General features: G+C 40.4%; 1 protein-coding gene across 2 annotated transcripts in view; it reads left to right on the plus strand.

Moving 5' to 3' along the window:
* The window catches only part of LOC111656773 (uncharacterized), a 31,745-nt gene extending 17,753 nt beyond the window's left edge, over positions 1–13,992 (plus strand). For both annotated transcript variants that reach the window (XM_023408613.2, XM_023408615.2), the window contains exon 4: positions 12,960–13,992. In XM_023408613.2, the coding sequence (XP_023264381.1) occupies positions 12,960–13,149 (190 nt within the window). In that variant the 3' untranslated portion in view covers positions 13,150–13,992. The remainder of the gene's footprint in view (positions 1–12,959) is intronic.
* The last annotated feature ends 206 nt before the right edge of the window (positions 13,993–14,198 follow it).

The following is a 14,198-nucleotide window of genomic DNA, read 5'->3' on the forward strand; positions in this document are numbered from 1 at the left end:
AAACTCGCAGCTCTGGATTGGGTATCGGAGCAGCAGGAGAGAGGGGTGAGAGGAGCGTCAGGGAGGAGGTGAGTAGGAAAGATTGCCCAGGCAGCTACTTACAGCTTTGCTTTCCCCTCCACAGCCAAATGAACCAGAACCTGATGTGTTTCTGTGCACAGTTTATTCAGGGAAACCAACATCTGCACTATACATACAATATGCAAATGAACAGAAACTTGTCCAAAATAAATCTGTGCCTCCCTGTGTGCACATTTAGCTGAGCTTCTCTGAAACACTGTGATGTGTGAGCAAATTATAGATGAACTTCTCATGTTCACAGTTATAAGGATATTTCTGAACCTGTATCCAGCCTCCAGCCATTCATTAAACATTGACAGTTCTCAGCCATTATCATAACAGGGAGCGAAAAGACCCGACTGAATAGAATATAAAATGAAATCCCAGGAAAATACAGAGGTTAAGTAAAAGTAGGGGAGGGAAAGTGCATCTGTATTTGAAGAAGCAACGAAGCAAAAGCGACAGAAAGAAAAAACTGAACAGAGTATATTACAGTGACAGAGAAACCTTTGTGTGTGTGTGTGTGTGTGTGTGTGTGTGTGTGTGTGTGTGTGTGTGCAAAGGAGAAAGAGAGAAGACATAATATGAATTTCAAAAGCAACTTTAAAAAAAAATAAAACCAATCCTGCAGCCCAGTATCTGAAGAAATTATGTTCATATTGGACTCTGAGCTCCACAATGTTCATCCAGGGCTAATGATCAGTGTCACAGCGGAAAGTAATGTGTCCTATTAAAACTTGGAAGGTGTGGAGGTCAGGGTGGTGAATGGGCGAATAACTAGTCTAGTTAATTCTGCCTTTTCATGAACTGTAACCATGATCTTAACCTTAAAGTGTCTATGATCAATATTTTTATATGAAAGGTATTGTATAAAGTGAGATTCCCATGTCTGTTTTCATTATAAAGCAGGTCTGTCTTCTATATTATTACTGGAAAAGTATCAAAAGTGCTCAGTCCACAGAGAAATGCACACAGCGTTTATTCAGAAACTGAGCCTTAAAATGAGCCGTCAGAACTTCTGTAAGTTTATGATGTCACAACAAAGCAGTCACCGCCCTCAGCCATGTCCCAAGCCCCGCCCTCCCAGACCCACTGTCCAGCCTTGAAGGATTTGGTTTCTCTGAGTGTTTACGTGAAATCTAGATTTTTATTCAATCTTTCAGTCAGTCAACAGTCAGCTGGCGGCTGTTTTCAGTTTAGAAAAGCATATAAAACCATTCTCCACACGACCTGCTCAGCACCAAACAGCAGACAGAAAGTTAGCTGTTATCTGGTCGAGCATTTACCAGTTAGATCCAGATATTTCCTTCGGAGGTTGGTGGAGACCAAAAACTAAAACTAAAGCTAAAAGAAAGTAAATATTGGCTTTAAATTTGTCAGGTGGGAATGGTGGAGTCAGTACTAATGAAAAGTTCCACACTACAGTCAATTAAAGAATGGAAATATTTTAAATGGCTATTGCTGAAAAAATGCCATAAATAGTAAAAAAAAAAAAAAGCTTATCAATGAGTCAATAATACACCTATTGAATTCCCAGGGCAAGTCCCTGCAGTGAATCAACATCAGGGCATAATCTCCTCACTGCAGAGCCTGGATTTGCTTTTTTCTGATCTTTTAAATCATTTCATAACTTCTTCCTTACATTGAATTTTTAAGCAAAAATATGTAGAGAGAGACAGAGATAAATAGAAACTGATAGAAAGACAAGAGAAGAAAAATGGGGCCTGGTGTTCTTTCAGTTTAACTGGATATGAGGTTTTTGTTTCTCTAAAAAAAAAAGAAAAAAAAGATTTGTCAGATTCTTGACTCTGACCTTTTGCTAACAACCCTGTCAGGGCTTTCAGACCTGTGTGTGTGTGTGTGTGTGTGTGTGTGTGTGTGTGTGTGTGTGTGTGTGTGTGTGTGCGCGCGCATGCGCAGCACTTCCCCCGTGGATGAGGCTGATAATGGAGAAGTGGTGTGTGTGAAATGTGTAAAGGGCAGGGCAGGCAGTTCTTCTGCAGTAATCCATCTTTACTTCAGGCTGAGCCGTGGAGCAACAGGCATCTCACAGGGGAGAAGGAGAAAATACACTGTAGGCATCAGTCTCATTCATATGAAACTACACAGAGGAAATGTTCAGCCAGCAGGAGCATGAGCTTTTCGCAGCAAGAAAACAAGAAAATAGAAATGAAGATTATTATTTGTTTCATATCCTCTGTTTTTCTCCTGCACCACTGACAGCACTACGGTTAGAAAATAACAGGCACAGTGGTATGTGACGTGTTGCAGTGCATACATCTAAAAAACCCGCATTCGTCTCAGACCATTCACTGGTAATGTGAAACCATGAAAATTGTTATATGTCCTTGCAAATGTGTATCCATCCACTCATGAGTTTGTTTGTGTGAAGAAATGACAGATATAGGGCTGGGTGTGAAACAGAGGGAGAGGGAGCGAGAGACACACCAAGAGGAGAGGGAGAGCGAGAACCCTTGTTCATGCTGTTTGGCAATAATCACAGAGCCCAAGTTGTGCCAACAGTGAGTGCCAGATGGTGCCCATCACCGTTTTGCCATGTCTTTGAAACGGGGAGGAGAGAGGAAGATAAAGAGTGGCATGTGGAACAGGGAAGCGCTGCCTAATGTGGATGATGTGTCATATAAATACTAATCACTTTAGAATCACACCCACAGCTAAATTAGATCCCTAAAGCTCTTCCACTAGCACCCACTCTCCGTCTTCTCCCTGCTTTGGCACTGAGCTCATGTCATTATGAGACGTGATCGATGGATGATTAAATGCTCACTGCTAACATGAGCAATATTTTCCCATAAATTATAGTCTAATAGTATTTATAGGTAGCGTAAGTGGTAATTATTAGTAATAATTTACTAATGGTTTAATAAATCATTTATAAGCATTGTTTTGGATTGCCTGGTTTTAAGAAATCACTTTGGCTCCCCCAGCATGAATGTGTGCTTGAAATGAATTAGTTTGCACAACATATCGTCCTCCCTTGTCTGCAGGCAAGTGTTTATAGTTGTTCTCAACAGCCACAAAGACGAGATGAAAAGCCTGGCGTGGACATGATTATTGTTCAAATGAGGATAATAGCGCACAGTTTCACATAGAAAATCTTCAGAGAAAGAGCATAGCACTCGTTTTTTTACACACAGCAAATGACATTAAATGCTGTAAAGGTGCAGGGGGTTTCAGATGCTGCTTGACCATCTGACAATCACTAATGGTGAAGCATACTGATGCTGTGACACCTCCCTTGCTTTTTTAGTTGGCACCATCAGGGAGATGGCACCAGTGGCACAATTGACCACTTGTTTTCTGGAAGAGGGCTGCGGAGCCTCCTGACTGAGATCCATTTATTAACCAATTATAAACATCTAAATTCGATAGATTGTTGTGAAATTTATGTTTTTTAATGATTAAACATTTTGTTATTACTTTTGTGATGACTCATTAGAGAGTGAAAAACTTGTGCTTTTACGAACTTATATTCATATTTAGTGTCAATAAGACAGACAGGACAACGTTCAACGCAACGTTACTAATAATAAAACCATCAAACATATGAGAACATATTTAAATACACAAAGTACCTTAAATATAAATGAGAGGCAAAAATGTTTCACCTTAAAGCCTGAGAAGGTTTCAATTCAGAGGTCAAATAACTTAAATATATTATTTAATAATATGCGAAAATTCCATAAATAATAACTGGCAACCTTAAACTACAAACAAAATGTTCCTTAAAGCGTCAGAGGTTTACCATTCAAGAGTCTAATAGCCTGAGGGAATGTTCTTCTCTTACTCTTACTTCTTCATAAAGCATTTTAAATTATTTATTAACAGTATTTAAGCCATTAGTTACCATTTATAAACTCTCTATAAGGGTGTTTTATTAGAACGTTTATTAGAAAACTGAATTTATATACAGCAGAACCCAATATATGTGTGTTGTATTAGTACATACTAGCTTTTCCTCACATCTCATGGTCTTCATGAGTAGATGATGGAGATGGAGTTTACTGTGTATTTATTTTATTGTTCCTCTGTGATCTGCATACAAATGTGGGTTGAAATCATGCAGTCCAAGTTCATACACATTGGGGATTTGTTTATTTTCTATATTAGTTTCTTGTCAATGATGTGTCTACCTCTTTTATACAACATAAACACAGCTACACTAAAATATCATCTCCAGACAGAGAGCCTGTATATTGTCTTGGCAGCTGTAGCAAAACAAATCTAAACAAAACAAAACAAAACAAAACACTGTTATTCTGTTAAATATGTCTATTATATAATTTTGCCTCTTCGGTCATCCAAAAAATAACAATTGAGGTAAACACTGGTGTTAATCATCTCCCTATTTTCTGCATCTATGCGCAGCAATTCTCCCCGCAGCTCACCTTAGCCCTTAATCTTCATTACCTCCAGAGACGGTCTTTATCTGCCCCACCTCCAAATGCTAGAGAGGCCAAACAAAACACGCCCCTCGCACATAGAAAACTATGAAGATGACTTCAATGCGTTACAGTGCATTTATGAATGGGTATGACGGAGATAAAGATGGATGGATTCTGCTAGTTGTTTTTTTTTTTTTCTTCTTCTTTTTTTAGATGGCAAACTGCCACCCTGCCGTCACACTTCTCTCTCTCACTCTCAGATCTCCTCAATAGCCACTCATCCATCAGAGCCTTCCGCTCCAGCAACTATCACTCAATACCTCAGAGGTGCTGAGGACAAACAGGTTGCCCACTACGCGCAAGCAGCCATCACCTCTTTTAATTCACCCTAGCTGACTTACTGTATCACGATAAGATACAGGTGAGCAAATAACGACTTAGAAAACTTTCCCAGAACAGGAAAACTCTACAGTACTTTTGTGCGATTGCTGAGCATCGGATAAATATCCATTGTGGGCGGGTGCTGAGGAAAAAGTCCTGGCTTGAAATGTAGCACAGACTGTGTAAGCACACCTCATCACATATGTTGCACTAAATTTGGCCCACAACAGCCCCAGGAGGCCGAACAGTAAATTTCGGTCCAATTTCCTCAATACAAACCCTCAGCTAGTGTCGACACAGATCCACACTAAGTTGTGTTTAACTACACATTAACGCACACACAAAAAAACTGCGCTTATGCTCAGACTCACAGTTCCACTGAACTGAAACGACATATTCAGCAGTTCATGGCCCCCAATAACTGGAAAGGTTAACTGCACTGTAGCTCAGACTTTATAGGCTGCAGACATACAATATGAAAGGTTTACCATTAAAGCTGTGAGACGTTTAAAGAAATCTAAGGTTGAATTCACAGTTTTGTGCTTCCTCCTTTTAGCAACAGTTTATTTAAAGTTGCTATAATCAATATTTTTATATTAACAGTGGATCAAATGACTGTGTGTGGAAGGTGTTGCTCATGGTGACAAACCCACTGATAATTATCACCTGCCTCTGCAGTTCCCCAGAGCTCGGCGGAGCTTAACAGTGTTTTTAAGTTTTGGTTTACTCTCACAAGCATTGTTTCCAGATGCAGCAGGTGGTTGTTTTCAGTGAAAAAGCCCCTGAACGCCCCACTGCGCTCTACCTGCCCAGCACCACACGGCAGACAAACGCAGTTAGCAACTAGCTGGTGAACATAGTGGAGCATTCAGCGGCTACAGAGCCAGACATGAATACCGGACTTACATTTGACTGCAAGTGAATGAGAATGTTGCTTTGTAACTGCCACAAGTGCCACAAGTTCACCAAATAAACTTAAAAAGTATATCAATGTTGTGCTCACAACTTGTTTCCGCTGCTCCCAAGTGGCCAAAAATGTAATGTAGGTTTAATATCCTTTTCCCTCGGTCCTCGTTTCTCAAGATGAACGTAATATTTGGTCCATCAACAGCCAAACATGACGTATTTATGTTGTCACAGTTCTACGTCTGACCTGTCACACCTCTTTCATGCTACATTAACTAATCAGGTTGCTGAAAGCAGCTACTGACAGAGGCGGTTAGGTGATAGCAGCGTGCACACACAGTGAACTCCCAAAGTAAACCAGTAATGAGTGTGAATTCACAGCAAACAGCTTTTTCTTTTCCCACAGAGCAGATCCTGGATGCTCAGCACTGCCAGCATTGCTTTTGGCTGCTGGTTCAGTAAGCTTGTCTCATTTATATACTTTGTACAGCATCTTCCCATGGTACAATGAGCTCTACAAAGTAAACAAAGCACTGAGAGTTAGACCACGATAGCAGGTCAGGTCTTAAGCTGGTACAAGCTAACTCTGATGGGACTGTAAGCTCTTGGCCTACATCTGCTTTTATTTCCTCATCCCTAGCTTATGCCTCCTCAGTAATCAATCTTAACCTCACTTGCTCTTTATTTACAAAGCTATTTGATGCAGAGGATTTTCTCTGATCTTAAACCTTCCAGGTTCTTCATCTGGTTTCTTCAATAAACAGCATTTTGTATTATTTATCCATCCACAAGGAGAGAAAGGCAAACAAGGTGAGAGTGTCTCACTGTGGATGGCTGTGCTGTTGGTTTTTGAAAACAAAGCACCGTGGAAAGTGCCAGAGGTCGCTAATAAGGTCACATTAGTGAAATCTATATGAGCAGTTGCTATAAAAATGTAAATAATAGACATTTATTTTCCAACAATGAAAAACAAAGGTGCAAGAGAGAGGACAGAGATGGAGGAAGAGCCACTAATATTAAGGCTACACAAGGTTAAAATCATCCACAACAGGTTTCCCTTTGTTTATTCTGAATTGCTGCCAAGAACCTTAGCACTTAGTTATGAAGCCAAATGCACTGACCTTGAAAAGGCCAGATTTGTATCCCGGCACACTTAGTTTCAATACAATATATTGTTGTGTCTTATGCTAAAGAGGTGTTGTGGCAAAATGTGATCTGACTGCTGGTGATGTGCATTTAGGCTTTTAGCATCCTATGATTACCATAAATTATACTGCATAGTCAGACCCTACCGTGAATAGCATAAATCATATGATGATGAGTCCCTGAGGTATAAGTCATGTTTACAGTGTCACTGTCTGTTTTTTCTTGCTCAGTCAGGCGGTCTCCTCCCAGCGATATAAACTGAAATAATACTTTGCCTCACCAATCTCAGCTTGTTGCAGACATCAATTTCAATTGGTTGTAGCCCGAGTCCACTATCTTGTTAGTGAAGCCTGCTGTATATCTTCAGTTTTTGTGATGAGATTTCCTCCAGACCTCTGTGAGCTTGATGAATGGAGGGTCTGGATATGCAGGATTACTGTTTTCAGTGTTTTTCTCCTCAATAACACCTTCCTCTGATAGCGCCGTGGCTACACTGGGACCCGCCCTCCGTCAATCACACGCAGAACAGACAAAACAAGATGCCTCAGCCAGCTGTCAATAAAGTGAACCTGACAATGGCAAAACTTGATTGTAGCCTCGCTGACTGGGTGTCTTGCTTAATTATCTCATTATCTTTGGGTGTTGGGCAATTTCTCATGATTACAATTTAAATATCTGGAGCTTATCTGGAGATTTAAAGATTTTCTTTTAAAGCCCGTCATCCTGATGTGAAATTTTGTTCACTGGACATTCATGTTAGCCAGAGGATGAATGCTACTGACTCTGGTGAGTTTTACTCTGGTGCCACAATGTTTTTTTAAATGAAATCGTTCGACAACTGTTGGATGGATTGTCATGAAACTTGGTACAGACATTGTTCTCCTTTAATCTGTCTGATACGTTCATTTATGACCAGATACCTGCAAAACTGATGACATCAGTGCTAATGAGCAAATGTTAGCACGCTAACAATTTAAACTAAGGCAGTGACAATGGTGAATATTTTAACTGCTTAACATCAGCATGTTAGCACGCTGGCATTAGCATTAAGCTTGAGTACAGCGTCACAGGGCTGCTAGCATGGCTGTAGACTCTTAGTCATGTTTTATTTTGTGCTCTTACCTCTTTGTTAGAAGCTTTTGATTTCACTTTAGTGATGTAATTGTGTTACCACCAATTTTTTATTTTCTCCGTTTCATTCCAGTTTCATTGCTTGGCCAAATTCTAGGCGGTCAATCAATGCACTTACTGCCCAATATTTCTAAGTGATTCTTAGAGTTTCTGCTTAGTCTTGATTTCACCTGACTTGCCTTAAATGACTTCACAAGTATTGATCAATGCTATACAACCCCTCTGCCCCACACCTTTATTTTTACTATATTTTAAGGCAGTATATGTTTGTTTTTTGTTTTTTTGCTTTCAAGAGAATTGCACTGTGGCTACACCTATTGCTAATTAATAGAATTCAGGTTGAATCACACATACGGTGAAAATGCTATACATATAATATAGTTCAAATGGAGACAGACATACAAAACAACACCGAGGGAATGTGTGCATCTGCATTTGAGGAATATCTTTTATTTTTAATATTCTAAAGTGTTCCGTATCAGACTGCTGCCGAGTTTATTGAAAGAGATGAGCTAAACAAAATCACGCCCGGCTGGATAAATTACCATCTTGTGCAAGAATCAAACAATGCAGAGATGGACTTTATGACACAGACACACACACACACACACACACACACACACACACACACACACACACTGTTTACATCGCACTCCCTCTCAAATCAGCACAATCTGAATGTTAATGCAGATATCAAAGACAGATCTTTAAAGCCAGACCACAGTTTGGGACGCTGTGTGACAGCCAAGCAGCTGGTGGGACCATCTCAGAATAATAGTCTGAGGAGAGTTTAATAACTCGGGGTACAGCCTGTCCTCCTTAATAGGGAAGTTGTTGTATGTGTGTGTTGATGTTGAAGGGTTTGGAGGTTTCAGTAGATGGTGGAGTGTGTATGCACGTGCGTGCACATCTATATTTTCTATTGTGTGTTGATATATACAAGCATTTGTGGGTGTGGTACCTCATCACAGATGAACACCACTCTCTACAGAGATTGACTGCTTGTGTAATTTCTCCTGAAATGAAATGTTCTCTTTTTTTTTTTTTAAGGATATTCAGCCCATAGGAGAGAAAATTGTAAAGATCTTTCGAGCTGATTGCCTTTGCACTTCTGTTCAAAGTCTCTCCTCCGCCACTGAGCAAAAGCACAGAGGAGGAGAGATAGAGGAGAAATGATGATCTCCTGCTGATGCTGTTGTATGAATGTTTTACAGATGGAAGGATGAGAAAGCGATGAAGACCTGCTCAACCTCTGTGCTTATATTATTTTAAAATATTGTTTTCAGCCCGTCAGATTTTTAGCCTGTATCCGATCTGACTGCACTTAACATCCTCATTTACAGAGAGTGAAACAGAAGGCGAGGATCCTGCTCACCAGCACTCTGCAGTTAAAGCTACAGCACCACACACAGTCATATGAGAGTAATATTGTTAATAACATTTTAAATATCACTCTCGAGTTGTAAATAATCTTTTTTAAATTGCAGGCAAATGATGTGGTAACTACAAATCTGCTGAGTCAATCCCCTCTAGAGATGCACTGCTCTTGGGTAAGGACACTGTGTCCCAAACTGAATGATTAAAAAAAGAAGAGATTTATACAGCAAATCTCTAAGGATGGAATAACGTGTTCAAAGTAAGGTCACACAGTGGGAATGGATAGTGTACTGACGTGTACACTAGTTTTACAGCAAGAAATATGAACTTTTCTCACTGATGTGTTGTTGACTTTCGAGTCACTTTGATCCTCCCACTGAGACTCTGAGGTTATAATTGTTTCAACCACCACGACTTAGAGGATCATACAATTAGATGTGTGTAAAGGCAAAAGAAAAGGACACATTAAACACTCTTCTTTGAAGGGTAATTTGCATCTGATATGGTTCTTTGATTTTTAAAATCATATTTACTCCTCCTCCCATGGATGTGTGCAAATATTCTTCATTTCCAAAGTTTAACTACTTGATACCAGATGTGTCCTCCTTCATTAAAGAGTCCACTCTCAGTGCATTCGAACTGGAGGTTTGCAATTTTCATACCACACCTCTGGTGGTTGCATATTGGAGAGCAGATGACTGCGCACTAAGCTCCAGTATAACTGAGGTTTCGGCCACACTTGGTCTTTCTCAGGACAAGTTCAATAGAGATGTCAGATACAGCCTTATAGATACACGTCCTGCACAGTGCTAATTACAAGCTCAATCAGTATTTTTTAAAAGGAAACTAAAGACCTATCTTTTTCATCTGGCTTTTAACCTCTAATGTTAAGACCTTAGTCTTTGAGTTTCAAGCATTGATTTTTATATCCATTTTTATCACTTCTGTTTATTTTATCTTATACTGTTTCATTGACTTTATTTTTTTTATTGTTTTGTCTTGGTATGTGAAGCGCTTTGGGCAGCATGTTTATTTGAAAAGTGCTATATAAAGTTTATCTTCTAGACTTGCCTCTTTTCCCTATCAATGATTTCTTATCATTATGTTTCTGTATTATTCAGTTGTTTAGCTAAGGCTCCCAACTACTCAGTCCTGTGGTTTATAGACTGTCTCTGTGTCCTCTGTCTCTTCATGTGATCCCGCACTGACTAGATAATGTTGAGATCAGGACTCTGGAGGCCAGACCATCTGCTGCAGGACTCCTTGTTCTTCTTGTGTCTGAAGATAGTTCTCTGAGACTGTTTTTGGCTCGTTGTCCTGCTGCAGAATGAATTTGATCAGACGCCTCACTGATGGTGTTGTATGATAAGAATCTAAACATCTAACATCTGTCCAAAACTCTCGCACTGTACTGTACATCAGTCACTGAAGGTAAAACATCCAAGTGAAATAACAACAAGCAAAACACATTTTTAACTGCAGGGGACTTTAAAGTTTCCCAAGGCCGTGTGATTTTTGTTACAGAACATAAAGTAAACACAGCTGTGCAAAACACTTATTTTTTTCTGCTTTACTTACACTAGCACTGACACACTGAGCTTTCAGCTTTTCAGGTCAACACACTTGCACGATCATCCCACCCTCCAAGTTTCAGAACTATATATTGTAGCACTGTGACACTACATCTGAAATATGGCCACCCATCATCTGTAAAACACACCTAATTTGCCCAGAGGCAGAGCCTGAGGTGGGGTGTAGCCTTTAAGCCAAAAAATATGAGCATAGGACTGAACAGGAGCAGTGGGAAGAAGTGTGTTAGGTTCACAGCTTCCTGCCTGCCACAGTTTGTGGGCTCAGTGTGCAGATAATTAAGGTTGAGGGTGGACAGCTCCCTACAGCGCCAGTGTGCCTTGATCACGCAGAGCTGTGGACCGGGGCTATTCATTTTCACCAAGCGGGAACACAGCAGACGCAAGGCAAGAGTCACTGGGGAACTCTATAGGGAGCTGAGCTGTATGGTGGCACAAATAAAGAGGCTGTGAAAATGGAGGAACAGAGCACTTTATTTACTCTATTCATTTAAGGATGGTAGAACGGCAGAGACAGACTCCATCAACTTACTTTTGTATCGACTAGCGCCTCATTTTACACAGCTTTGGAGGTTTGTTTCAAGCTGTGAAGCGGTCCCAGCTGCCACAAAGAGGTTTAGTTGAAGTGGCTTTTTTCCTACCTGCTGTAAATATTGTGGAGAGAAGAAATCCTCTCCACTGCTCTTTGTACCCACTCACTTTTTTACTGTTTACTCTGTCCGCACCCATTGCCTGCACTGTGTTCCTGTCTGGAGTTTGATGTTTCATTTGTTTTTTTTGTGCATTAGAACACCAGTGGGCATCCAAAGTGAAGTGGTTGAGTGACTGAGGGAGTGGGAGTTATGAAGCCAGATGGATATGAATGTGAGAGTCCTTATTCTTCTCGCCTGAAAACTCCAGGCCCCGCTGCTGCTGCTGCTGAGCTCAGTCCTCCTTGCTTCCTCTGCAGCACTTCTCTCCTCATATCGTCAACCGAGGGAGTCCTCTTTATTTCCAGCATCTGTGCTGTGATGAGAAACACCAGCTAACTAGGCCACTGCATAATAAGCAAGAATAGCAGCAAAGTGAAATGAATAAAAAAAGAAAAGAGGGGGAAAAAGAATCAGTTCACGGGGGGAAAAGCTTATCCAACATGCAACTGCTGACAAAAGTAATTCAGCAAGCAAATATTGTCCTTATTCCTTTTACTGCAGATGCATTCATTTATTATTGCTTACCTTTACCTATAGCTTCTGCAGGGGTGCATTGGAGTTCACATCTCATTTCGGAAGTGAAGCCAGTGAAGCCCCCTGAGCTAAACTGTCATGTGACCGACGATGCACCTTGCTGACTTTTCGTTTGGTGTGTGTGTAAGCTGCAGTCCTGGGATCCCTCCTGGTGCTGCAACATTTCTGTGACACTCAGCATTTTTGCACTTGATTCACTTTGTCAACGGCTTCATTATTGTCTACTAGGAAGTGGCACATGTGGGAGTCTTCACTGCTTTTCACATTAGTTCTTGATCGTATCCTGCATACCGTGCATGTACCAGTGGCTATAATCACTATTTTATAATATATCAAATAATAATGTGAAAACAGTGTGAGAATGTGAAAGTGGCCGCTCATAGTCATAAACCTACAGAAAATGATCACCTGAATCTGCAGGCCCTCTCAGCACTCTCAGCTTCACAGAGCTTTAGAGCTTCTTTCAGCTCATTGTTCAGTTGTCCGACCTGCAGCGTTACTGTTCACTCTCACCACTCTCGTCTTGTAGCTGTTTTCAGCAAATAATCTCTGTAGACACACTGTATGCGACTTGCTCAGCACCAAACAGCAAGTTAGAAACTAGCTGGTGAACATGTTGGAGCATTTAGCAGCTAAACAGACACATATTTCCCTCAGGAAAATCAAAAAAATCAATTGTTGCAGGTTGAAGTAACACATTACTGCACTGTTCCTCTCTTTCTTTTTTCTCTCTCCAGTGTGGAGCATGACTTTCGTCTGCAGGAAGGGCAGGTGGTACGCACATGGAAGGTGGGCGACCCTCCGGAGGGCTCACCGCAGCCCTCCACTCCCCAGGCCACCACACCTCACCAACAAGACTCCCCTCAAGCGGTGCGGCCGCCTGCCACCAACAAGAAGAACAGGAAGAAATGCTTCTGGTTCCTCTGAGCGCCCAGAGGAAGAAGCAAGAGACATTTTGATACTGTAATGCACTGCATACCCTTCTTTAAAAAAAAAAAAAAAAAAAAAAAACTACAAATGATTAACTACGGTGGTTTGATTGCAAAATGAGTGTGGAATGAACTTGGAGAATTAAAATTCAAACACAAAGCTGTGGGAGGAGAAAGAGCCACAGAGGTTATGGTTTTAGCTGTTGCTGTTGGAGTTGATGAGAATGGTTTGACTGGGGCGTACATGTTGTTACTGCTCTTAAAATGCCTCTTCAGCACTTACAGGTTTGATACTGGTGCAGGGAAGTAAAAGTGCTGAAGTCAAATAAAAGCAAAAGTTCAGTCCACAATATGAGTCACAGTTAGGAAGCAATTAGGAGATATAAAGAGATATATATATATATATAGAGGGTGGAACGGGGGCAAGGGGCACAGTACAACAGGCAATACAGCAGAGAGGATAGAGCATATTTATAAAAGATTAAATGAATAGAGTTTCTAGGCAAAAAGACAGAGTGGAAGGATTCATCTTCATTAATGGACTTCATTAATGGGTCAGAACACCAGCTTTTATATCCAGAGACATTTAAAAAGAATTATTATGACCTGTATTTAAAACTTTTAATATACTGTAATTGATGACAAACTGCTATACGTGTCCACATGCACATACAGCACACACATGAACACATACATGAACACATGAACTGACACATTTACATAAAAAGCAAATATAAAATGAGAAAATGGGGTGAATTGAGTTCTGTACATATCAGAGCTATTCTGCTTGGATGCTATATTTCAGATATGGATTACTGCTCTATAAAAGTATTTTACCACAGCTGGCTGGTGTGTGTTTTCATGTTTCATGACCTTATCAGTGGTGAAAGAATCCTCATCATCAGATTCTTTACTGTGGTAAACGTACTAATACATGGATGTACTCCTACATTTAACCCACTAAAGTTAAAGTACAGGAGTATTATCAGCTCTTAAGATATCAAAAGTATTTGTTCTGTAGAGAAATACATTATTAGCTTGTTACAT

The sequence above is a fragment of the Seriola lalandi genome, unplaced genomic scaffold, assembly GCF_002814215.2.
Source record: "Seriola lalandi dorsalis isolate HSWRI2012SDOR001 ecotype SW California unplaced genomic scaffold, Sedor1 jcf7180002054370, whole genome shotgun sequence".
NCBI lineage: Eukaryota > Metazoa > Chordata > Actinopteri > Carangiformes > Carangidae > Seriola > Seriola lalandi.